The 26,147-nt window shown below is 46.2% G+C and overlaps 1 protein-coding gene across 2 annotated transcripts; it reads left to right on the top strand.

The window, feature by feature from the left end:
* Window positions 1-1,468: 1,468 nt before the first annotated feature.
* Window positions 1,469-26,147, top strand: SRP68 (signal recognition particle 68). Of its 2 annotated transcripts, XM_025279549.2 has the most exons (16): window positions 1,469-1,710; window positions 3,567-3,633; window positions 5,651-5,764; window positions 8,734-8,929; window positions 9,533-9,615; window positions 9,860-9,969; window positions 10,300-10,382; window positions 10,701-10,841; window positions 17,815-17,913; window positions 18,840-18,904; window positions 21,034-21,190; window positions 22,067-22,161; window positions 22,642-22,771; window positions 24,353-24,428; window positions 24,867-24,919; window positions 25,336-26,147. In XM_025279549.2, exons 1-16 carry the CDS (start codon window positions 1,527-1,529, stop codon window positions 25,561-25,563), a joined length of 1,881 nt encoding a protein of 626 aa, XP_025135334.1. In that variant the 5' UTR covers window positions 1,469-1,526; the 3' UTR covers window positions 25,564-26,147. The 2 variants fall into 2 exon arrangements, with proteins under 2 accessions (XP_025135334.1, XP_044794530.1); XM_044938595.2 differs by lacking the exons at window positions 1,469-1,710; window positions 3,567-3,633; window positions 5,651-5,764; ... (3 more) ...; window positions 10,300-10,382; window positions 10,701-10,841 and adding an exon at window positions 12,945-13,258.

The following is a 26,147-nucleotide window of genomic DNA, read 5'->3' as shown; positions in this document are numbered from 1 at the left end:
CCAATACATGTTATTTTCTAGTACTGTTATTTAAAAAACAGTACTCTTGCCTGGAAAATCCCATGGACAGAGGAGCCTGGTAGGCTGCAGTCCATGGGGTCGCTAAGAGTCGGACACGACTGAGCGACTTCCCTTTCACTTTTCACTTCCAGGCATTGGAGAAGGAAATGGCAACCCACTCCAGTGTTCTTGCCTGGAGAATCCCAGGGACGGGGAGCCTGATGGGCTGCTGTCTATGGGGTCGCACAGAGTCGGACACAACTGAAGCGACTTAGCAGCAGCAGCAGCAGCAGCCCTTCTAATGGATGTAAGGTGATGGCTCATGGTGGTTTTGATTTGCATTTCCCTAATGATTAGTGCCTATCACCTGGAGGCTCAGATGGTAAAGAATCCGCCCCGCAATGCAGGAGACCAGGTTCAATCCCTGGGTTGGGAAGATCCCCTGGAGAAAGGAATGGCAACCCACTCCAGTATTCTTGCCTGGGAAATCCCATGGGCAGAGGAACCTGGAGGGCTACAGTCCATGGGGTCACAAAGAGTCGGACACAACTGAGTGACTAACACTCTCCTTTCTAATGATTACTGCAGACTTACTTCAGAAATACACCATTTCATTTAGTCTTCGCAACATGCCTAATTGGAGCTTCTTTGGTGGCTCAGGCAGTAAAGAATCTGCCCGCTATGTGGGACCTGGGTTCCATCCTTGGGTCAGGCAGATCCCCTGGAGAAGGGAACAGCTACCCACTCCACTCCAGTATTCTGGCCTGGGGAATTCCATGGACAGAGAAGACTGGCAGGCTACAGTCTATGCGGTCGCCAAGAGTCGGACACGACTGCACCACTTTCACGCATTCACAGATGAGGGAAGAAAGGTTTAGACAGAGATTAAGCTATTTGCCCATATCTCCCAGCCATAACGACAGAGCCAGAATTAGAGCTTGCAGTGCCATATTGCAGAGCAAAGGTTCACAGTCTTGCATGCTTCAACAGTTCTCTCTGCTCGGACTACTCGAGCGCGCCCCAAAGTCCAAAGAAGGGCACAGATCCCCATGCATCTGAGAGTTCCTGCATTACGGCCGGCTCCAGAGGACGGCGCAGACAGAGGCGGTCCCCTCCCAGGCGGGGTGTTTCCTTCCTTAGAGTGGGAATCCCATCTCCCAGGTTCCCGGGGAGGAAGACACTCCGGGATGCAAAGGTCTTATACAACGGGGTCTCCCGCGCAGGGATGCAGGAGGTGGGGGCCGGGGGAACATCTCAGGGTCCTCTATCCAAGGAAGACTGCCTCCAGGAGACCTTAACAGCTACCTCGTCCTCGCGCCTCCAGGGCCCTCAAGCCCTAATCCCGCCACCGCTGCAGACCCAGAATCGGCATCCACGCGCAGGCGCGCTACCACAAGTGCCGGTTACCTGCGGGCAGGGCCGGCGGCGGCGGAGTCCGCCGCTATCCCGTCAGCCAGTCCGAGCCGGCCGGGCTCTCTGCCACCCGCGTCGTCTCGCTTCCTCTATCCCGTCCTGCTCTGCGGCGCATGGGCAAGATGGCTGCTGAGAAGCAGGTTCCCGGAGGCGGCGGCAGCGGCGGCAGTAGCGGCGGGGGCAGCGGCGGGAGCGGTGGTGGACGCAGTGCCGGAGGAGAGGAAAATAAGGAAAATGAGCGGCCTTCGGCTGGCTCGAAGGCACACAAAGAATTCGGGGACAGCCTGAGTTTGGAGAGTATCCTACAGTAGTCGGGCCTAACTCGGCAATGACTACGTGTCGATCTGGCGGGCCGGCGGGCTGGAGAGGCGGTGGGGCCGCCTCATCCTAGGCAGGAGAGGCCGAGAGGTGCACTTGCTCTCGCCCCTACTTTTTGGGCACTTAATAGTTCCAGGGTCTGCTCTTCGACTGGCTTTTCTTCGCATCTCCTCTGCCCTCCGCGCTGGGGAACGTTCTCTTTTTTCAGTCGGCGCCAGAAAATGGGGCAGTTTTCGGCAGTTTCCCCGCAGTTGCCCAGTTTGGGGGGCGGGGGCTGGTGGTGGGGCTGACACAGGCCACTCGTATGAACTTGGCACCTGGGGCCGCTGAAGTGGGGAGAAGGAAACTGCAGTCTCGGCGTTTTGGCTTAATAGTTCTGTCTGACAGCCGTCGGAGAGTGCATAGTAAAAAGTACAGTTTGATTCTCTGCAAGTGGAAGCGAAGGTTGACTGTTCCAAGGAAAGGCTTATTGCCCGTTTTGAATATAAACCATCAAAGATTGTTAGTTAACGTTACTTGTGTAGTTCTCTTAATATGCCTCGTAGGCCTTTTGTCTTGTCGAGAGTCATTCAGATGAGCTGTTGAGGAATCGGTTTCTAGTTTTCATCAGAGTGTATCACAGTTGAGTGTTTATGGTATTAGTTTGTGGCTTTTTGAAATGAAAATGTAGGCGAATTTGTGAAATAGTACATGTAGCTTGACTTTTTAACATACTGAAGTTTTTCAGCAGATTGAAGTTTTACTTTTTGAACTGGTGATATCCTTCCAAATGGATGTTAGATTGCTGTGATTTTACTACAGATCTTGTACACGCTGGTCTCTTTTTAGTTGTTGACATAGCCCTTTCGTTGTTAAGTGTTTTAAAATATTCCTATAAAGAAGCATTGAGGAAACTTTAAAAGAAAACTAAAATGGTAGTCAAAGGTCATTGGACTTCCCAATGTTTGGGACATAATCTTAAAATATTTTTAAAATTCTTCAAGAGGAGAATTTGGTCAATGCCTTTTCTTTTAAAAGAAAAACTGGTATTTTAATGCAAACTGTGGCCTGCTTTGGTTGGCATGTGCTTACCATAGGCGCAGACAGCATCACAGCTGTTAAGGAAAGTCAGGTTTGGCAGTTGTAGAAGGTTATGCAAATAGACTAGTAGTACACGTCATTCATAACCTGAATCCGCGTAAAGGAGTAAAAACACTAGGTCCAGGTGTAAATCACTGGGAACCACCCCAAATGTAGTCAGCATTTATCAATAGAATCCAGCAGCTTTATTTAAATTGTTGGGTCTCGTTAATCTTCAATGACTATGGATGCCCTCCTTTTCTAGTTTGAAGTAGTAACTGAAAGTTCAGGCTATCAGGTTTTGTACATGCTTAGCCCTGTCCTCCTGAGAAGGCAATAGCACCCACTCCAGTGCTCTTGCCTGGAGAACCCCATGGACGGAGGAGCCTGGTAGGCTGCAGTCCATGGGGTCGCTAAGAGTCCAGCACAACTGAGCGACTTCACTTTCACTTTTCACTTTCATGCATTGGAGAAGTAAATGGCAACCCACTCCAGTATCCTTGCCTAGAGAATCCCAGGGACAGAGGAGCCTGTTGGGCTGCTGTCTATGGGGTCCCACAGAGTCGGACTAGACTTAGCAGCAGCAGCCCTGTCCTCTGACAAGGTAACTATTGAAAATGGTCACTAGAGATTTCACTAGTTAATGTAGTAAGCATTTTAGAAATGTTGAATGAGCTGTGATATGATACAAATAGATTAACGGTACTAATATGGGTGAATGTTTTGGATTATTTGGATTCTTGGCACTGTAAGCTTTTCCTTAATCTTGACTCTAGTTCTTCAGATTATAAAGGAATCCCAGCAGCAGCACGGTTTACGGCATGGAGACTTTCAGAGGTACAGGTTAGTATCACTTGCAAGGTGTAGAGACATCTCTGGCCTTTTCAGACTTGGTTTGCCTTTGTTACTACCCTCACTACTGTGCCTTACTAGAAAGTATACCTGGAAAGTCTATATCAAATTCTCAAAAAGATAGTTAATTTTCAAATTTAAAAAGAGCAAATCTTTTTATCCATTTTTCCTTAACGTGTTGCAGATACATGGAAGCTTCAGGCGAAAATAACAAGGAATTTGGTGATTTTTTTTTTTTTTTTTTTTAAGTTTAACCATGTTACAGAATCTGGGTTATATCCCAGCTCTTGGCATTTGCTCTTCTGAGTCCTGTCCTTGTAGTTTTGCTTTTTCCGAAACATGGCCTTTTGTGACCAGATTCTCTCACCTAACACATTACTCAGTGGTATTCCATTGCAGGGGTGAATCATAGTCTGCTTTTATCCCCCAGTTGAATGGCTGTTGGGACTCCAATTTTGTGTTGTTGTTTTTTTTTCCTAGTTATTATTAATCTTTTTAATGTTCGATTTTCAATTAGATCTTTTGGTAGTAAAATATAACATAAAAATGACTTTGTGTACATTTTAGTCCCTATTTCTGTGTTTTAGTACATAAATGTATTTGTGTATGTGTGCTACCAAATAGTATTTTTGTTCTTCTAGTCTTTTTCTACACTTTTTTTCCCATAAGTTTGCTCACATTGTGTATACAACTTTGTATCCTGCTCTTTTGCCGGACATTATGTATTAAGTATTTCTTCGTGTTTATAAAAATGTTCTGTACATGTGATTTGTATTAGTTGTGTTATAACCTGATATATATCTATATCAACTATATAGACATACCATAGTTTATTTACCTGTTTCCCTGAGTTGGTTATTTATATGGTAGCCAGTTTTGTAGGCTTAAAAATTTTGTTCCCGTGACTCTCTGATCATTCCTCTTTGTATTTTTGATTATTTCCTTAGTGTAAAAGTAGACTGTCCGTTCAGGAAGTATGACCATTTTTAAGAATCTTGATAAATGGATTGCCAGAAAATTTTTATCAATTTGCATTTCTATCCATAATGTGTGTGTTCCATTTGATTTTTATATAAAAGGGTAAGTGATAATTAAAGCATAATTATGAATTGAAAAAGACCTATAGTTCATAGATTCAGTCAGACTTTTTTTTTTTAATACCCCGTTCCGTGGTAGCTTTAAGACTGAGATGTTGAAGTTACCATTTAAATATCATTTTATATTATAAATTTTATGCTGTTTTGAGTAAGAGTGGTAAAATTTTGCGTGTACTTTTACACTAGCTTAGTCAAAATACTTTTATTGCACATCTATATGTTAGGCACTGTGCTAAGACATTGGGAGAAATTTGAAAATAAAATCATCTTTGTACTCAAGGCGTTTATATTAGTGAGAGATGTAAGAACATGATTATAATATTCTCAAACTAAAGTGGAAGTAAGAATTAAAAACTGCTTGAGTACAGAAGAGAGAGGCTTGGCATAAGAGGTGGTGTTTATCATATTTCTTGGTGATATCCTCGTTCACCTCATTTTTCTTCAGATATGCTTATAGTTCCTTTCTCCATGTCTTCCTTGTCATCACACTCTCTCCGTCAGGATGCCCCTTCTTCCCTTTTACATCCATCAGAATCCTACTCATTCTTTCAAAGCCCACCATAAGTCCAGTCCAGTGAAGGGGGTTAACAAGAAAAGAAAGGTTACTCATGTCACTTTCGATTTGCCATTTGCCTCGTTTTTGTGGTTGCCATTTTATCTTCATGATTCTCTCCAACTTGAGTGTGGTTCTTTGAGAATGGGCACCGTGTCCTCTGTTTCTTCATGTTTTCTGTAATTCTAGTCATATCGCCTTGCGTGTTTGCATTCAGTAAACATTTGCAAGAGGATGGTGGTATCTATAGCAACCATAAGTAGAATATCCCAAACTTTTGACCTTGCCTTATTATAGAACTTACTATTGAAAGTACTTTCACCTTAGCTGAAAGGTTTTTGGTTGTGGTTTCTTACAGGGGCTACTGTTCGCGTAGACAAAGACGTCTTCGGAAAACACTCAACTTTAAGATGGGGAACAGACACAAATTCACAGGGAAAAAAGTAACTGAAGATCTTCTGACTGATAACAGGTATTGACTGCTCAGTGCTGAGTACCTCTTGTTAATACATTTATTGAACAGTTACAGTGTGACAGATGTCGCGCCACACACTTGAGTTATTTCATGTGGTTTTTGTAGCAGCTCTGTGGAATAGGCATCTTTACTACTCCTCCTCCATTATGAGGAAACTGGGACTTCACTGGCGGTCCAGTGGTTAAAACCCTGCACTCCCAATGCAGGGGATACAAGTTCAATCCCTGATCAGGACATTAGGATCTCACATGCTGCACAGCATGGCCCCCCCAAAAACAAAACAAACAGAAAACAGGCTCAGAGAGACTCTGTAACTTGTTCAGAAATAACTGGTGGAATGGTAAATGTTGAAGTCAGTGATTAGACTAATAACCTAATTGGTTATTAGGTAAGGTTTCTGGAATGCAAATTTCAGTGTCTGTTCAGTTCAGTCGCTCAGTCGTGTCTGACTCTTTGCAACTCCATGGACTGCAGCATGCCAGGCCTCCCTGTCCAGAACCAGCTCCTGGAGTTTACCCAACTCATGCCCATTGAGTCGGTGATGCCATCCAACCATCTCATCCTCTGTCATCCCCTTCTCCTCCTGCCTTAATCTCTCCCAGCAGCAGGGTCTTTTCAAATGAGTCAGTTCTTTGCATCAGGTGGCCAAAGTATTGGAGTTTCAGCTTCAGCATCAGTCCTTCCAATGAATGTTCAGGACTGATTTCCTTTAGGATGGACTGGTTGGATCTCCTTGCTGTCCAAGGGACTCTTCAAGAGTCTTCTCCAACACCACAGTTCAAAAGCATCAATTCTTCGGCACTCAGCTTTCTTCATAGTCCAACTCTCAGCATACCTCCATGACTACTGGAAAAACCATAGCTTTGACTAGACGGACCTTTGTTGGCAAACAGACCTTTGTTGGCTGCTTTTTAATATGCTGTCTAGGTTGGTCATAACTTTTCTTCCAAGGAGCAAGCGTCTCTTAATTTCATGGCTGCAGTCACATCTGCAGTGATTTTAGAGCCCCCAAAAATAAAGTCTGGCACTGTTTCCACTGTTTCCCCATCTGTTTGCCATGAAGTGATGGGACTGGATGCCATGATCTTAGTTTTTGGATGTTGAGCTTTAAGCCAGATTTTTCACCCTCATTTTCATCAAGAGGCTCTTTAGTTCTTCTTCACTTTCTGCCATAAGGGTGGTGTTATCTGCATATCTGAGTTTATTGATATTTCTCCTGGCAATCTTGATTCCAGTTTGTGCTTCATCCAGCCCAGCATTTCTTATGATGTACTCTGCATATAAGTTAAATAAGCCGGGTGACAGTATACAGCCTTGACGTACTCCTTTCCCAATTTGGAACCAGTTTGATGTCCCCTGTCCGGTTCTAACTGTTGCTTCCTGACCTGCATACAGATTTCTCAACAGGCAGGTGGGTGGTCTGGTATTCCCATCTCTTTAAGAATTTTCCACAGTTTATTGTGATCCACACAGTCAAAGACTTTGGCAAAGTCAATAAGCAGAAGTAGATGTTTTTCTGGAACTCTCTTGCTTTTTCCATGATCCAGCGGATGTTGGCAATTTGATCTCTGGTTCCTCTGCATTTTCTAAAACCAGCTTAAACATCTGGAAGTTCATCGTTCGTGTATTGCTGAAGCCTGGCTTGGAGAATTTTGAGCATTACTTTACTAGCCTGTGAGATGAGTGCAATTGTGTGGTAGTTTAAACATTCTTTGGCATTGCCTCTCTTTGGGATTGGAATGAAAACTGACCTTTTCCAGTCCTGTGGCCTTAAATCAGTATATCTCAAGTGAAATCTGGCCATATGTAAAGTACTACCTAAGAGTTTTGTGTTTCGTTGCTGAGTGTATACATGGTGGTTAACGTGACAAGATTACTCGATCAAGCAGTGTGTGTTAATAGTCTGGGGGTCAGTTTCTCGGACTGACTGACTTGGCTGCACCAGGTACTAGCTGTGGCATGCAGGATCTGGGGCCCTGATACGGGATGGAGCCTGGGCCCCTGCACTGGGAGTGTGAAGTCTTAACCATTGTACCACCAGGGATGTCCCTCTATATCTGTATTTAAACCAAGAGCTCAAAAACAAGAGATGCCAACTTCACCTTTTAAAAGCAAGATTGTTTACATATGTGTAACTCAGCCATAAAGAGGAATGAAATCTTGCCATTTGCCGCAACCTGGATGAACTTGGAGAGTATCATGTTAAGTGAAATTAGAGGAAGACAGATACCGTGCATTTTCTAGTCTATGTGGAATCTAAAAAACAACTGAACAAATAAAACAGACTCATAGAGAACAAGTTGGTGGTTGCCAGAGGGAAGGGAAGTAGGAAGGAGTCGGTAAAATAGGGGAAGGGGATTAAGAGGTAAAGACTTGCAGTTATGAAATGATTCCCCAGTCATGGTTCATGGGGATGTAATGTACAACATGGGGAATATAGTCAGTGATACCTCCTACCCTGCATGTGAAACTAATGCAGAATTTTGAGTCCATTGTACTTCAGTAAGGGCTTTCCAGGTGGCGCAGCGGTAAAGAATCTGCCTGCAACGCAGGAAACGTAGGTTCGATCCCTATGTCAGGAAGATCCCCTGGAAAAGGGATTGGCTACCCACTCTAGTATTCTGGCCTGGAAAATCTCATGGACAGAGGAACCTGGCGGGCTACAGTCTATGGAGTCGCAAAGAGTCAGACACGACTGAGCAACTAACAACAGCAAGTCTGGGTTTGCCAAGTTTGAGGTGGTAGCAGGTTTTTCAATGAGATGTGTCTAGTAGGTGATTAGAAACCTACCGGAGATGCTGATTTGGGAACCATGGTTATGCTATGAGAAGAGCAGCTCCGAGGAGGAAAGCAAAGGAAGGCGTAGGGAAAAGTTGCGAGGCCGAGGATTGTTCCTCAGAGGATACCCGAGTCTGGTGCTCCTGGTCTTTGCTGTTTTCAGTCGGCCTCTTCTGTCTCTGATGTAGATATTTGCTTCTGGTTCTGATGGATGCTGAGAGAGCCTGGAGCTATGCCATGCAGCTCAAACAGGAAGCCAACACCGAGCCCCGAAAACGGTTCCACTTGTTGTCTCGCCTGCGCAAAGCCGTGAAGCATGCCGAGGAGTTGGAACGCTTGTGTGAGAGCAATCGTGTGGATGCCAAGACCAAGTTGGAGGCTCAGGTTAGTGTCATCACATCAGCTTTGCTTTATTGTGGAGATTAGAGATGTGACTTTAAAAATAATAATAATAATACAGTTAAACAGAACAGAGTCTCTTCCATTGTATGTTGATAATTAGGGGAGGAAAAAACCTTGCTTTTAAAAGGTGAAGTTGGCTCTTGTTTTTGTTTTTGAGCTCCTGGATTTTAAGAATTGGCTCTAACTTTTAAGAAAGCCCGTGCTTCTTTTGATATGTATGTGAAAAACTTACATCTTGGAAGTTCACAAAGTAAGAATTTTGTTCTTAATGAGTATTTGAAAAGGGATGGAAGAGATTTCAAGTTTATATTCAACTTTTGATGCTAATGGTATAGCCCAGAAGTGGGTTGTTAAATAAAACAAAGAGAGCAAATTTTCTTTATTTTGAAGTTCTCTCCTGGGAAGTAAATGAATCATAAATCACCCACAGGTCACATTTTATTAGTGAGACACATTTTTTGATTTTTTTAGAATCAACCTGAATGAATATCTATTCTTGATATCAGAGTTTGACGTGAGTAGAGGTCAGGCTGTACCCTGGTTCCTGGGTATTGAAGCAGTGTCTCTTTTCCCGTCACCTCACAGGCTTACACAGCTTACCTCTCAGGAATGCTGCGGTTCGAACATCAAGAGTGGAAAGCCGCCATTGAGGCTTTTAATAAATGCAAGTAAGTCCTCTGGCCCAAAGGCTGTGGCCAGTTTGGGTAGCAGTCACATGCAAGCCGCAGATCAGCCAGTGATTGCTTCTGTGAACGTTACTACGGTTTCTTTCTTTTTGCCTTCTCTTGAGAAATGTGGATTGTTCTCTTTCACCCTCAGAACTTGCTGGTTCTGGTAGTTGATCTGTGTTCCTTGTGAGTTTATTTTCTTAAAGTGAGGCTGCTATGAACCGTGATGTTCCTTGCCTGGCAGGACTATCTACGAGAAGCTGGCCAGCGCCTTCACAGAAGAGCAGGCTGTGCTGTACAACCAGCGGGTGGAGGAGATCTCGCCCAACATTCGCTACTGCGCCTACAACATTGGTGAGCAGGGCTGCGACAGGCGGCTGCAGCATCTGGAGAAGGGCTGTACCTTTCCTCCCTTTCCCCCACGTCCATCTTTGCTGTGGGTTTGCATTGATGAAAAGAGTACAATTGTCCGCATCAGCTCTGCTCGACATCCAGAAGGCAGTTCCCTAGCTTCAGTTTTGGCCCTGCCGTATCTGTGCTCACCCAGAGCCTTATGAAAGGACTTAGGATTCATTGAAATGTGCTGGTGGACAGGGACGAGCTTGGAGTTGAATCTGAGAGTTCTTGAGGAAACAACCAAGACCTTTGAGAGTTTTCCACTCAGTCTCTCTCTCTTTTTCTCAGGGGACCAGTCAGCTATCAATGAACTCATGCAGATGAGATTGAGGTCTGGGGGCACTGAGGGTCTCCTGGCTGAAAAATTGGAGGTAATCTAGTATGTGCATTCTGTGAAAAGTCTTTGGTTTGAAAAAACGTCCAGTAAAAGAAGTAACACACAATCCCCTCATCCAGGGATAATTGCTATTGATCTATGCATATTTATATCTATTTTTAATGCAAACTTTTTGTCACTTAATTTTTTTTTTTTTTTGCCATGCCTTGTGGCTTGTGGGATTTTAGTTCCCTGCCCCAGGGATATGTTATATGTTAGTTACAGGAAGAGACAAACAATAGTTCCCAGTGAGCTTCACCTTGATCACTCACATCCACGGTTGAAGCTTTAACATTTTATAACTACTTTCTAGGCATTGATCACTCAGACGCGAGCCAAGCAGGCAGCCACCATGAGTGAAGTGGAATGGAGGGGCAGGACGGTTCCCGTGAAGATCGACAAAGTGAGGATCTTTTTACTGGGCTTGGCCGACAACGAGGCCGCCATCGCCCAGGTAAGGAGCTGGGCCTGTTCTGTTCTCTTGGTGTGTCTGCAGGTTGTCCTTGTGTGTTGAAGACACGATATTTTGTTGCTGATTAGGATTTGGGTAACCATCTCAAGATGCATGCTCTTGAGTAGAATCCTTTTGAAAGCTGAGTTTATCGAGGAGTTTTCCTGTGTAGAGGCCAAAGAAATTGACAGTGATAGCCTTCAGTGAAAATGGGAGTGGCAGAGGGCTGCTTCAAGTCAGGGCTGACATTCGGCCCAGCAGGTGGTGCAGCAGCGTGGCTGTTGGTCTTGTGTCTCTCTGACCTCTCATCCTCACCTTCCAGCCCTGAAGGGTCACCTCTTGTCCCTGGGTCCTTGAAAGACAGCCTGGCTAAACCCGATCTGCTTGTTTTACGTGTGGTATTTATGCAGTATTCATGCAGAGCTGTACTGCCCGATGCTCCTGCTGACATAATTATTACCTGATTGTGGGTGTGAACACCCAAATGAGTTCCAGAAGAGAAGAGATTCTGCTGATCTTGGTTTGTTTGGAGTAGACAGTGATGAGGCATTTTTTAGAGTTCCTTCTCTGTGTTAGGTGAAGAACATCTGAAAAAAAGACCACGCTACTCCCTGTGTCTCCAGCCTCAGCAGGGACCAGTGGCATTTCATGAGACTTCACAGCAGGCTGCTGTCTCTAGAGGGATATGTCTGTGAGGCGCTTTGATAGTTGTGCTGATGGGTTGTTAAGTATCCAGGCCTTTCAGTGACTTGTTCCAAAGTGGCTCCTTTGGTTGGGGGCAGCTTTCAACAACTGAAGGATTTCTTTGAGCCTTTTATCTGTATTGCATATGGCCCCTCACCTCCCCCTTTATTTGCTTATAGGACAGAAGATTAGAACAGTACTGGAAAGTTGAGTTTTCATTCATCTAAAGGACTAAACTTTTTCTGAGAGCATTTTATTGGCACTTAAGAGTATAGACGTCTCTCTTGTTGACTAGGGCTGATAGCAACCATTTAAATTATGCAGCTGGATACATACTGGAAGGAGAGAACTGCCACAGATCTGTGCCAGGCATCAGTGACAATCGGGTAGGAATTCTGGGTAGAATAGGGAGCGGGGAGGGAGAGGGGTCAATGGGGGCAAATAAAATAGAGACTCCTAAGGAATGGGGCCACAGACATAGATCAGGTAAAGGACAGGACAAGTTAACATTTACTAAGTAACTTTAAAAGTTATTCATGCTTACCATTTATACAATAGAAGTGTTTATAAGAGATCAGCCTACAGTCTGACTTCCCATATACCTTCACTGATACTGCATTGTACTAAAAAGGAAAATAAGCCCTTCATATTTGCAAGATATAACTTTTTTGTTAGAATTAGACTGAGATCCAATTTCACATTTTTTTCACTAACATGTTGTAAGGATTTTTCATGTTCTGACAAATTATTTCACCAAATTTTTTATTACCTGGTAGTCACCTGGACAGACACCACAGAGACAAGCGGGAGTGTAATGATCCTCCTTTATGTCCTGGATACACTGCTTAACGCTCTCATGTGTTTCTCTCTTCCACCCTGTGAGGTGGGTGATGCTCATTTTACGGATGGGAAAGCTGTCACCTGTCCATAACCATATGTCTGATAGAAGGGAGTGCCTGCATTTGAAACCATACCCTTTTGATTCCAAAGCTCGTGTTCCTTGAAGTTTTCCACATAGCCTTAGATTCATCAGGAAGATTAGGAACAGGATCGTTTTACGTGGTTTTGGTGAAAAGCTAAATGTAATTTCACTTAACAGAAAAGCAGAGTCCTGGGCCCCTGACTGAAAATGTTGAATTTTAATGGAAATCTTAATGGAAAAAAGTAGTCCTTCACAGGAGAATCCTCTCCACTTCAGAAGGTTACTGAGGGTAGGGGTTTCCCACATGGGAGGAGAAGATACAGGCGTGTTTTATCTGAATTTACCTTTCTTTTGCTTTTTTACAAATAGAGAATAAAATTTAAATGGGGGAGGTATTTTTGCCTTAATTCATAAAGTAATTCAGATTGGGCTAAATTAGACCAGGTGAAAAGCATTTCACAATTGCACATGAAGCTGTTGCCTTTAAAATTGAAGATCACTTCAATCGCATGGTGACTAGTTGAGCTTTGTGCACATATTAAAAGGATTACTCTCAAACTCGGGTTTTGGTGTAGGTGAAGGGCTGACTTGCGGATCTCCAGGTCATAGTCCCCCTTACAAAGCAGTTCAAAGAAATTCCCTAGTGGTACAGTGCTTGGGAGTCTGCCTTGCAGTGCAGGGAACACCAGTTCAGTCCTCAGTCGGGGAACTGGGATCCCACACGCTGCGGAGCAGCTAAGCTCACACAGCACTAGAGACTGGTGTGCCGCAGTGAAAGAGCCCGCGTGCCCAAACTACAACCTGATGCGGCCAAGTAAGTAAATACTAAAAAAACAAGATTGGCCAGCGTTTTGATAATATTGGTGAGAAAAAGCAGTGACATTAGCCCTGAATAGATAAAGATTCTCGTGGTCAGTCATCTCATCACGACTGCCGTTAGTTTTGTGTTCCCACCTCACCTTCAGAGTGTGTGTTTATGTTGTTAAATATGTTCTTTTTAAAAGTCCTTTATACAGATAATGGCAGGTGGTTTTGTTTAGGGTTGGTGTCAGGGTTATATATACCTTGTAAAACAAGTTTGGAGATGTTCCCTCCTCTGCTTTCTGAACGAGTATGTAACTTTTTGTTTTCTCCTTAAATGGTCGTTAAAATTCACACTATTGGGCCTGGAGTTTTCTTTGTGGGAAGATTTTTATAATTTGTTTTTGCTTGTTTTAAAAAATATATAATTCCTTCACGAGTTGGAGGGCTATTCAGATTTTCTGTTTAATCTTGTGTCAGTTTGGATTTTATATTTCTAAAGTAATGTATTAATTTCATGTAAATTGTTGGTTTTATTGACAGTTTATAATATCCTCTTATTATAGTGTTCGTAGAACCTGTAGTGTTGTCTTCTGTTAAGTGCCTGGTTAATATGCTGGTTGTGGTGAATACAGTTAATTGTGGTCTTTAAGGCTCTTATGGTGAATTAGGATCGCTTGAATATCCGAGACCTTTAAATAATTTGATCGAGCAAACAAAATGTGTATTAATCCTAGGAATCCCATTAAAGTTTTAACCTTAAAAACAGTTACATGCCTGATACGCTGCATCACACATACACCAGGTCAAGCCAGTAAGGAAATAATTTAAGTACAGTGTCAAATGAAGTTTGGTTAAACCCTTAGGTTTCAGGCGTAGCTCTGTGGCTGATTAACTGTGTACTGAATGGGTGAGCCCTGGGTTATTACGCATGGGAAAGGCCCTTTGGCTGTTCGGGGCTAATCTCCAGAAGAACCGCGCGCTCGCTGGTGCACCTGGCAGGCGATTGGCCGGTTCTCCTTATCGCATCGAGTTGTCCTCTGCCCAGGAGACAGGGCTTCTCCCTGCCTATTTCCCAGCCCTGCTGCTGTGGAGTTTCCCACCCTCTGGGGACTGGGTTGGGGGAATCGGGTAGCCCCCGCTTCTTGGTTGCTTGTAGAGGTTTTTATGACCTTTAAATACTAAAACAACAGTTTACTGAAAAGCAAGAAGAAAGAAATAATTCAAGGGGATAATACTAAACTGCAAAGATTGGAGCTGAGGCTTAATCAACTGCCAAAATCCAGCTGCAACAGCCTTCCTTTCTTTAGCCAAGCTTTAGATCTTCATGTCTTTAATATGGTCTTACTTTCTCATTTGTTTTTATTTTGCTTTGTTAATACTTGATCACGCCTGAATTGTCTTGGTGGTGATTTGAGGATGTCATGCAGCTGGGGCTGGGGGCAGGTTAAAAATGTCTATAGGTTTGATGATTCTTATTCTCAGGTTATGACTAATACTTTAATATTTGACTGGAAGGAGATCACTTCTCCTTTTTGTTAAAAAAACAGTCTATTTTTACTTGAGGTTTGTGTCCTCCTTTACTCGATTTCTGTTTGTTTTTTCCTAGACCTCACTGTGCCGAGGGAGGCTGGGCTCCCATTCCCTTGGTTCTCCTACAGGTGTGGTGGAGAATGTGGTTGGACTCACCTTGCTGTCTCTGTCACACCAAGTAGACAAGTGAAAACAGTCTGGGAGCTCTGTCTTTAAGAGCTGAGGGTCTCGCCTCAGGACACACACAGCTGGTTTTCCTCAGCCTTGAGACATGCCTTGGTGCTGTGGAAAAGCACTTTTGAGAGTGTGTGAAGTTTTATAAAAGTTGATCTCAAGCTTTGTTTATTAGTACTGCCTTGGAGAAGGCAATGACACGCCACTCCAGTACTATTGCCCGGAAAATCCCATGGACGGAGGAGCCTGGTAGGCTGCAGTCCATGGGGTCGCTAAGAGTCAAGACACGACTGAGCAACTTCCCTTTCACTTTCCACTTTCATGCATTGGAGAAGGAAATGGCAACCCACTCCAGTGTTCTTGCCTGGAGAATCCCAGGGACGGAGAAGCCTGGTAGGCTGCAGTCCCTGGGGTCACACAGAGTCGGACACGACTCAAGCGACTTAGCAGCAGCAGCAGCAAAATGCGTTACTTCTGGGCTACGGGTTTCTCCCTGTCACGGGTCCACACGGGAAGGTCTAGGCCGGCCACAAATTCTTCTGCAGGGAGTTTGCCCGTGTGTGCAGAAGCGGTTCTTGCTGGTTCCATGGCAGACCTGAGCTGTCTGCATGTGGGTCCTGAGGGACCCTCCCTCTGCATACATGTGGAGAGGTGTTTCTTGTTCCACCATCCCTTCAGGATTACCTTTGCCTCCGAGATAGGTTTACAGAATAAGAGTGAAGTAGCAACATGTGTTTCAGGCTTCCTCTGTGGACATTTTGCCCAGCCCAGGGAGAACCGTGAGAGGTTCTGCTCCAGAGATGAGCGGTCTCTGTCCCTGTGCAGTATGTCTGCATAAGAACAACACAGCCGACTGACGGCCTGTGATCCAGATCGGCCTTTCCCCTCATTGTGGTTTAAGACCTTTGTAAGATCCCAGGGGAATGAAGAATTTTCTGGAAGGGTGTCGGTGGCATGTTTGCTGGATTGCATGATACCAGGCTGGTGCTGGAGTTCATCTTGCCTGCTCACGACGTGGCTCTGGTATGTGTGTGGCTGGTCCGGGTCTGTTTTCATATCTTATTCCAGTTGTTAACTCTGCAGCTGCCCTGTTCCACAGGATTTATACTTTGAAAAACTTGGCTAGCTTGATTAAATGAGTACTAAGAATCTTGCTGACTTGAGATCCTTAACGGTGTTTGGTGTGAAGTGTGTTTCTCCAGAGCCGGGCTGTCTGGTACGGTAGCCACCTGAACACATACGGCTGTTTACGTTGATTAAACTTGCGGGTGCTCAGCAGCCACCTGTAGTTGATGACACCACACTGGACCGCGCAGGGATGTCACCATCACAGAGAGTGCTAGTGGACAGCCCTGCTCTAGCCTACAGTGTGTTAATGGTGTCTGGGTTTGCCTTTATAAATTTGTAGAATAGCCATGCCCCTGATTTGTTCCTAAGTTACTGAACAACAAGAAAGTCAAGTAACTGCTGCTGCTGCTGCTAAGTCGCCTCAGTCGTGTCCGAGTCTGTGCGACCCCATAGACGGCAGCCCACCAGGCTCCCCTGTCCCTGGGATTCTCCAGGCAAGAACACTGGAGTGGGTTGCCATATCCTTCTCCAGCGCATGAAAGTGAAAAGTGAAAAGTTGCTCAGTCGTGTCTTGACTCTTAGTGACCCCATGGACTGCAGCCTATCAGACTCCTCCGTCCATGGGATTTTCCAGGCAAGAGTACTGGAGTGGGGTGCCATTGCCTTCTCCGAAGTCAAGTAATGTATAAATAGAAAAATATGTTTGATTTATATTGGGTAATTTACAAGGAAGGTTTTTTTTTTTTTTCTTCCCCACACTGGAAACTGGGAAAAACATGAGAGCTCTTAAGAGAAGAAAAGGTTTTTCTGAAGGCCCCTCCCAACCATATCTTAAAGGAGTGGGCAGTACTGGGTTTTCTTTTGAGCTTTTCTGGAGGTCAGTTGAATGTCAAGAGATCAGATTGAATGTTAGTTTCTGTGGAAAGTCAAATATAATTATGGGAATGTTGATGTTCTAATGTCAGAGTGGGTCTGCCAGTAACACAGGTTTATCTCCTTTCTGCTTTTTGTCCATTCCCACCTGCTTAGTCAGATTCTTTAGGATGATAATGTGGTTTGGCAGGTATTCAGTTAATGAATCACTTTTTGCCTTATCCCGGTTGGCTAGCAAAGGGGCAACGCCCTGTGCTCTGCAGAGACTGTTGTTAAATGCTTGTCAACTTCATCTGCCCTGAGATGTTCTCAGCATAGCTGAATGGAATAACTCCTGTATGCAGGAAAACCTCATGTGGCATTTAAGAGAGAAATATATCTTTGGTTGGTTATTGATTAGTAATGTCACTCACCTACTTGGGACTTAGAAGAAATCCAGTATCTACAACCCTGTTGGGTTACATTTGCAAGGGAAAGAAACTTGTGCTGTGCATCAGTGTGAGGTGGCAGTGCCCCGAATCTAGTCCATAAAGCTCCCCCGAGATGCCAGGTGCTGGTCCTGAGCACAGGTAGAGGCATTGAAGGAAAACAGTAGAAAGTTCTACGCTAGAGGAAAGATGAAAGCCTCTGTCGGTTGATGGTTTAGCTCAGTGGTATCGATGCTTTTTCGGTATGTTCACTTTACATCTATATATATACGCTTCTCATTTCCGTACAAATTAATGAATAAAACCATAAGAAACATTGTATATGATAAAGAATATTAACAGTTGAAATGATCTCTGTTCCAGGCTGTTTTTTGGTTGGATGTGTGTATTCATGGCTAACGGAAGAATCAAAGCGCCATCATGCCCTCCTCCCATCAGAATACCATGACTTACTCAAAAAGAAACTCTTTCACCACCTTCTGCCTTTGTTTAGGCTGAGAGTGAAGAAACCAAGGAGCGTCTGTTCGAATCCATGCTCAGTGAGTGTCGGGACGCCATCCAGGCCGTGCGGGAAGAGCTCAAGTCGGATCAGGTAGGACTGAGCCGAATCCCCGGCTCTCGCTCGAGTGAGGTCCCCTTTGGCCCGTGTGTCTCAGTCCAGGGCAGGGTCTCTTGGCCACCGTTGCATTTAGTGTGGCGATTGGCTGACCAACAAGAGAAGCCTCCTCTGGGCTCCACCAGGTTGAGAGACTCTTTTCCCTCTGTCCTGCTTCTCCTAATGGCTTCATGTTTTACCTGTTGAGCCTCTGGTCTCAAATCCATATCTCCAGGTGGATTTCTCTAGCACTCCCTTTTTCTAATAATATCACTGTGATTCATTCAGGCATCTAGGCTGAAAACCTCAGAACCATTTTTGTCTTTCTTCCCTGTTGCCAAAAACCCTGTTTATTCTCCCTTTGTAATTTCCCTCTCCCTTTGTTCATTCCACCTGTCTCTATTTTTTCTGTTATGTCTGGACTCGTAGAGAAGACATCTGATTTTTCTGTCCAGGCTAATCAAGAGATCCTTAACTTCTCCACATCTGTAAGGTCTCCTGCTGTGTAAGATCACATCTTCACAGGTTCCTCCCTTTAGGGCCATTCTTCAGTCGATCCGGAAGGCAGGAGCTGACAGCACGAGGCATAGACCTTGGCTCTAAGACACAGATCCTAAAACGGAGCCGTGGCCTGCAGACCGTCTGCTTTAATGCTTTGAGTCTAAACACTGGACACAGGGGCCAGGAGGCCTTCCTGGCCGTTACTCTGAGTTCTCGTTCACGTCTGGTTTTTCTTTGTCAGTGGAAACTGAGTGACCTTGTTGTTCCAGAAAAGCCCAGGAGTTCTCTGATATTTGAGGACCTCAACTTCCTAGAGTCTGTGCCTGTGTTGCAGGGCACTTTGAGGTCCACACCATTGAATGAGGTGGTCAGAGCCAAGGACGTAATCAGCCATTTTGTCTCTACCTTCTTACTTCCTGCAGAAACAGAGAGATTACACCCTAGATGTGGAGTCGGGGAAGGTATCTAACCTTCAGTACCTGCACAGGTAAGAGATGTGACATTTTTACTTTTTAACCTTGCATGATGTGTCTTTGGAACAAAAGAGTATGCGCAGTGTTTATGCACATTATAATTTATCGATATATATTAAAATATGAATGCATCTGTGCACATTTTCGCATATGAGATTTGCACGTGTATATTATTCTCATACCTGTATGATTTCCCATTTTTGTACAACAGAAGAACTAGAATGTAACCGATAACTTTGAAGTTCCCTGTGGCCCCCTTGCTGATTCCTCCCCCCTCTTCCAGAGCTCACCGCTCTCCTTCTAGGAGCGCCAGGCTCCTAGAGTGACTCTCATCTGCGTTCTGAATGGCTTATGTTGTCCTGTCCACATTTAAGTTCAAGTTCAACCCAACTTTAATTCCATCTAGAGTTTATTTTTGAGTGCGGTAAGGATCCGCGTCACCTTTTTCCACGAGGGTGACGGATTGTTCCAGGGTGCGATGTATGGACCGGTTTGTCCTTCCCCGCTGGCGTGCAGGCGGACGTTCCACGCTCCCTGCGCGCTCGCTGTCTGGACTCTCTGCTCGGCTGATTTGTCTGTCTGCACTGACACCAGCGCCGTGATTCACTGTAACTTTATCATAGGTCTTGGTGTCTGGTCCAGCTCGTCATCCCCCCACCCCCACCCCACCAGCTTTCTCCTCGGGCACATCTTGATTGTTTTTATTCATTTGCTCTTTCATACCCATTTTCAAATTGCCTTGTCAAGTTTAAGTTTTTTAAAGATGGGTCATTTTGTTTCACAGAAGGAAGGAGGAAGCACTTCTCCCCAGGTGTTCTTTCCATGTGACCTTGAAATTTTTAATGTCTTAGTCACTGCTTACAACTTTTTAGTGAACCTGGCAATATTTTCAGTCATTCCCAACCCCCGCCCCCGGCCATTTTAATAAAAACAAAACCAAAAAAACTCCTCTCCCTGCCTTAATCTCCATTCTTAGAGAATTTGGTATTATGTCACATTGACTGCCTTATGGTTCAGATGCACAGAATATTAGCAGAAACAGTCCTTATCTCCCTTCTGTTTCAACAAGCCCATGAGAAACAAGGCTGTAGGAGGTTAGGGGACGTGTTGGTAGTTAACAGCCACCAAGAGGCAAAGGCAGTTGTCAGCCTCCTAGCCTTGAAAGACCAGGAGAGCTTCAGCGGGGCTCAGGACACTTCCACACTGTGAAGCCCCCTTGCCCTGAATCTTTCTTCCCGCCTCCACATGTAGCTGGTATAGGGATGGTGAGCAGTTAGGACCAGAGGCCAGCTTTGGGGTGGGTTAAAGTCAGGAATCCAGTAGCTCTTGTATTTTAATAAAGCTCTGGTATCTTAATAAAAATGTATCTAGATTCCTGTTCCACTCAGTGAATAACAGTTATTTGTTTGGAGAGTCTGATTTTTCTGCAGAGCTCTAGGAAAGCCCATCTCATGACTTCTCAGATGCGGCCACTTTTGAGGATTCCCTGGTGTCCCAGTGGTTAGGACTCTGCACTTTCAATGAGGGGGGCACAGGTCCAGTCCATGGTCAGGAACTAAGTTCCCACAAGCCTCACAGTGCAGCAAAAAGAAAAAGAAGGGGCCAGTTTTAATTCTTTAACAAATTCTTTTGGTATTTACTTCCATGTGTCTAAATGACGTGTGTACGTTGCTACTTCTTGATTTTGGCTTTTAGCGTTTATTACCACTTTCTTCTACAGCCTCTCACCAGTTCTACTCCTGCTTTTCACCCTGACCCCTCTGGCCTTCCACCTGACTCCTACACAAGCGACGCTATTTTATTTATTTAGTCCTTATTTCAGGAACTAGCTTGCTCTCCATCTCTCATCTTAAGGACCAGCAGTGTCCTCTGAAATTGGTTAACTCTCTAAAGATACAGAAGATATAATTCAAATTAAAATCAAATTTTGTCATAAGGCCTCATACGGGTCCCCTGCGAGTTCGCCACCGAACAGCAGCCAGAGTTGAAGGCCCTTGGAGGTTGAGGCCCAAGCCTCCCAGCCCTGCCGGGTGACACGCCCTCACCCACAGCTCCCCAGGGCAGCCCAGCTTGTGGTCCAGTGCTCTTCCCAGCACATCCGCTTCCCTGAGCATCACCTGAGCTGACATGTGGTCCATTCCAGCTATCTGACGTACATCAAGCTGTCAACAGCGATCAAGCGGAACGAGAACATGGCTAAAGGGCTGCAGAAGGCCCTGCTGCAGCAGCAGCCGGACGATGACAGCAAGCGCGCCCCTCGGCCCCAGGACCTGATCCGGCTCTATGACATCATTCTGCAGGTGACCCCGGTGGGCTGGCAAAGCCTGTCCTGTGCGTGGGTTGGCTACAAAATGACATAGCAAAAGGGTTGTGATAGCCAGGAGCTGTTGGTGACTCGGTGAAAGACAGAAGTTCTTGTTTTCATACCAGTTCAGCCGTCCATAAACCTGATATCCAGACATACTGATGTGTTTTGTTGTTGTTTAGACTCTTAGTCATGTCTGAGTCTTCTGTGACCCTGTGGTTTATAGCTTACCAGGCTCCTCTGTCCATGGGATTTCCCATGGACAGAATACTGGACTGGGTTGCCATTCCCTTCTCCAGGGGGTCTTCCCAGCCCAAGGATCAAACCCATGTCTCCTGCATTGGCGGGCTGGTTCTTTACCACTGAGCCACCAGGGAAGCCCATGTGGATGTGCAGACACGAGTAAACCCCCTGGTATTCATTCACTGAGCACTTCCTGTGCAGGCTGGTCGCCCACGTGTCTTGATGTGTCCTGGGACCTGAGGCCACGCTGCCTTGGCCCCCCTGGGAGCTCATCCGTGAGGGAGTTTGAGACCCCTGCCCGCAGTCAAGGTGTCTGTGTAGGCGCCACACAAGCAGGCCATCTGAAATGAGAGTTCAGAGCCAGAGGGATCCCCTCCAGCTGAGCGGGTCCAGGGAGTCTCTGAAGAAGGTGAATCGTGACTGAGAGAAAGAGGCCACGTGGGCTCAGGGTCAGGAGGGCGGAGGTGACCCCAGGTGAGGCTGTGGCTGAGTCATTCGTCACAGACGTCCCCGTTATCTGAAGCCCAGGCTCGCTCTTTCTGTCCACGTCTGTCCTTCCACATCTTCTGTTAAACACTCAGTGTGGGTCCCCCTCTTCATGAGTTTTCCTGTTACGTCTTTTGTGCAGAATTTGGTGGAATTGCTCCAGCTTCCTGGCTTAGAGGAGGATAGAGCCTTTCAGAAAGAGATAGGCCTTAAAACTCTGGTCTACAAGGCTTACAGGTAAGTTCCCCTGGGATGGGCAGGGCTCCCCTCAACCATTGGAAGGTTCTAGAAGCTTTGGGAGCACGTCCCTGGAAGGTTGGGTTTTGGTTTTTGAAAGACATGAGCAGAGATGAACAGTTAGGACCTAGACGTGTGGGCGGTGTAGGTAGCATTTGCAGCTGGACAACATCCCTCCTTCCTGCCTGTCTTCATCTTCCTTCCTGGGCCTTGGTAATTACAGCTTTTTTGTAGAGTTAGCAATAAGTAAAAGACAGTGGGTCAGCTTTGGACCTACACTGTCAGTCAGCTCCAGTTTCAGGGAGGAGTCTGCGGGTTAGCCTGGCAAACAGGAACAGTGAAAATGGTGAAATCTCCCACCCCAGGGAATGAGCCTGACGTTAAGAGACTTGACAATTTATTTAGCCTAAACAGCAAGGAAAGCCTTGATCTTGGGTGATCGTTGCTTAAGAATACTGTGGCTCTTTCCTTCCCCATCAGGTGTTTCTTCATCGCTCAGTCCTACGTGCTGGTGAAGAAGTGGAGTGAAGCCCTTGTCCTGTATGACAGGGTCCTGAAATACGCAGACGAAGTGAATTCCGACGCCGGAGCCTTCAAGAACAGCCTCAAGGTAAGCCAGTGGCCTCGCCTGTTTCTGAGACCTGAGCAGTTGGCTGTGAGGCTGTGATGCCTTACCAGGCGGGTCCTGCTTGGTCAGCCATGGGATGTGGTGCGCCTGAGTGCCCGGGAGCTGTGGGTGTGACTTGTGGCGGCGTTCCAGGCCTGAAGACGACTCAGGTACTAAGAGAGACGGCCTTCACCTGGTGCACCGCCCCAGAGCACTGTTCAGGCTCGGCTCCGTGTTGGAACTGCTTCCAAGGTGGATGTCTGGCTCTAATTGGTGTGGGATAAGAATTGGGGTTTTTATAATATTTATTTACTTCTTTGCACTGAGGCTTTTTTAAGCCCTTCAGTGATTCTACTCTGCAGCCAAGTGGAGAATCACTGGTGAAGCCTCTCCGCACGAGTGCGTGGGGACCACCAGCAGCAGCATTTGGGAGTTTGCTAGAAATGCAGATTCTCAGGCCAGGACACAGGTCTATGGGGTCTAAAAGTGTATTTTACTTTAGTAAGACTGCCAGGTGATAGGGTATATGTCAAAGCTTATGTGCCAATCTGGTGTATTTTACTGATTTTTGAATGACAACTAGATTTTTAAGCTTATGGACTGCTGTGAGGTTACAGAGATTCTTAAAGCAGTGGCCCAGGGGAACCATGTATATTTTACAAGTAGAGATCATTCAGAAAAGCGGGGTTAAGGTTACTGTTACCACCGTTACAGCCAGTGTGGGAGTGTCTGCCTGGAACAGCCCTGGGCTCAACCGTAGAGAAAACTCGGGTTTCTGCCTTCAGAGAGCTTGTGGTTTTGCTGCAGCCACAAGACTTGCATAGAACCCACCTCCGAATACAAAAGAAGGGAGCGAAATAGGAGTAGGTGGGAGGCGGGCGTGGGCAGTGTGGCAGCATGGTCGGGTGCGGTGTTGTTGGAATGTGGAGACAAAACAGTGTGGACGGTCTGTCTCCGGAGAGAAGTAAGAAGGGTTTCATGAAAGCCCATCTGCCCTAACATGCCGGGGTTTAGGTTAGGGGGGAACTAACAGGAAGCAGGCGTGAGGGGTGCAGCAGTATCCAGACCTGACCGATCATTCCAGATTCTGCCAAGTGAGAAGCTGAGGCAAGAGAAGGGCTGTGGGTAGGGACTGAGGTCCTCAAGCCAGGCGGCCAGGCTCTGGGTCCTGGCCTGCGGCCACCGGGGACATGACTGGACACGTTCTTTGGCCTCTCTTTGCTTTGTCTTCTCACCTGTAAAATGCAGGTACAGACTGTCTCAGGATTATCATGAAGATGAAATTGACGATTGTGTGGATTGCTTAGGGCAGTGCCTGGCACATAATGCATTTGGTGTATGATAAATGTGTTACTGTAATCTTTGTCATTATTATTATTTTCAGGCAGTATTACTTAAGACATGGCATAGATTTCTTCCCTTGAAACAGGCTAGTTTCTATGCATTGCTTTTTTTAATAGGGAAAATGTTTAAATTACCTGAAATCCCTGAAAACACCAGTCGGGTTACTTAGCTCAGGTTAGTTTGGTGCACCTCTCTGGCCCGGCCCCGGCTCACAGTTCCATGTTTTCCTTGTTGTTACAGGACCTGCCGGACGTGCAGGAGCTCATCACACAAGTGAGGTCGGAGAAGTGCTCCCTGCAGGCAGCCGCGATCCTGGGTGAGCCACACGCCTCTCCCCTGCGGCCTGTGCCCGCAGACTCCCCTTCTCTGCTGCTCCTCTTCTCTCCCACCCCCTGCGCCACTGGTGTAAGACTGAAAGGGGTTGTTTCGGTTCATCTGTGAGATTTTAGTTTTTTCCTGCCGTTTGCTCGGCTCCAGTGAGGCATCAGGTTATGTGGAAGAATCTAGAGGCACCCTGGCATGCGGTCCCCCTGCCTGTCCCAGGCAGCCACGCTGGCTGTGCTGGGCTGAGCACGCTGGTTCTGGGTGTGTGGTCTGTTATCGGCATGACTTGTCTGCCTTGGGTGGGAGAGGGCTGACTCCCCACAGATGGGCTGCCTTTACCCCTGGGGTTTAGGATCCAGGCGGGTGATAGGTATCATTCGAGCCTGTTGCGTTAAGTCCATGTTCTCACTGAATCCTGTGAAACTTTCAGATACAAACGACGCCCACCAGACAGAAACCTCTTCCCAAGTCAAAGACAATAAGGTAAGTCTGGGCTGTGGCTTTTGAAGAATAAACAGGATTTCGGGACTCCCTAGGAGCGTGTGCTCATCTGTAGAGCAGAGGACCCTACGTTTCTCAGGAAGCACCCTCCCTTCCCGCTTCTCTTACTCCGGACCTGAAAGCTGCCTGTGTAAGGTGTGCTAGGTGTCACGTAAATGGCCCCAGATAAAGTTAGGGACCTGCTGTGCACTCTGGCTAGGGGCTCTGGCTCCAACTCAGACATCGGACAGGCTTGTACCCACTCCAGCCCACCACTCTCAGCCTCTCTAAATTTCAGTGACTCTCAGCTATGAACAAAGTGAGGACATAATGGCCCCTCACAGGAGGTTTGTGGGGATCGAATGTTCCACTGATGGGCGGTGATTAACTCTGGGTTCCTGCTTTGGTTTGACTTCCAGCCCTTGGTTGAACGGTTTGAGACCTTCTGCCTGGACCCTTCCCTTGTCACCAAGCAAGCCAACCTGGTGTACTTCCCGCCGGGATTCCAGCCCGTCCCCTGCAAGCCTTTGTTCTTTGACCTGGCCCTCAACCACGTGGCTTTCCCACCCCTCGAGGACAAGCTGGAGCAGAAGGCCAAGAGCGGCCTCACCGGATACATCAAGGGCATCTTTGGATTCAGGAGCTAACCAGGCTCGTCCTCGGGGCAGGGGAGAGTCTAACTCTCAATCTGTGTTGTGAGAAAACCCCAGCAGGTTCCGTGATACTAAGTCCAGGTCCGCGTCGGCCCCGGGCAGGAGTGTACCATCCTCGGCTCCGCCTTCCTGTGTCTCGTGTGTATGTACACTTCATTCCCACCCAGTGTGCTAGAAGGACACCCTGTCGTCTTCTGGTAAACGTGTGCAGGGTCCTGTGTCGTCCTCCCCCGGGGAGGGCCCTGCCACCTGGTCTCATCTGAGCCACGGTCAGGAATGTTTTCGTGGGGTCCACACCTGGCACGGACGGGGGCTCGCATGCTTTGTCGTGTTTCTTCAGTACCATGGATTTGAATGAACTCATCCTTGCTGTGAGCACCCAGGAGCCCTTGAAGAGTTGGTCTGAGACAAGGAGACATTGGCAGCGTCACCCCAGGGTTACAGTCAGCCTTATTCCCCTCCACCTCTGAGCGAAAGTTGAGAAGTTTCAGAACAAGCAAAGAGCTCTATTTTTAGAAGAAATATGTTACCCTCAGAAATGATGAAAACAAATCTTCTATTAAAAGGCAAAGATGCTG

Source organism: Bubalus bubalis, chromosome 3 (assembly GCF_019923935.1).
Source record: "Bubalus bubalis isolate 160015118507 breed Murrah chromosome 3, NDDB_SH_1, whole genome shotgun sequence".
Taxonomy (NCBI): Eukaryota; Metazoa; Chordata; class Mammalia; order Artiodactyla; family Bovidae; genus Bubalus; species Bubalus bubalis.
Note: the sequence above shows the minus strand (reverse complement) of the source record. Positions and strands in the feature narration are given on the sequence as shown.

What these genes read in the sequence shown, in the direction of transcription:
- SRP68 (XM_025279549.2), top strand. Translation starts at nt 1,527, where the DNA reads ATGGGCAAGATGGCTGCTGAGAAGCAGGTTCCCGGAGGCGGCGGCAGC. An exon ending in GAGGCTTTTAATAAATGCAA is followed by an intron (nt 9,616 to 9,859) that starts GTAAGTCCTCTG and finishes CTTGCCTGGCAG; the next exon opens with GACTATCTACGAGAAGCTGG. An exon ending in CTGGTCTACAAGGCTTACAG is followed by an intron (nt 22,162 to 22,641) that starts GTAAGTTCCCCT and finishes CTTCCCCATCAG; the next exon opens with GTGTTTCTTCATCGCTCAGT.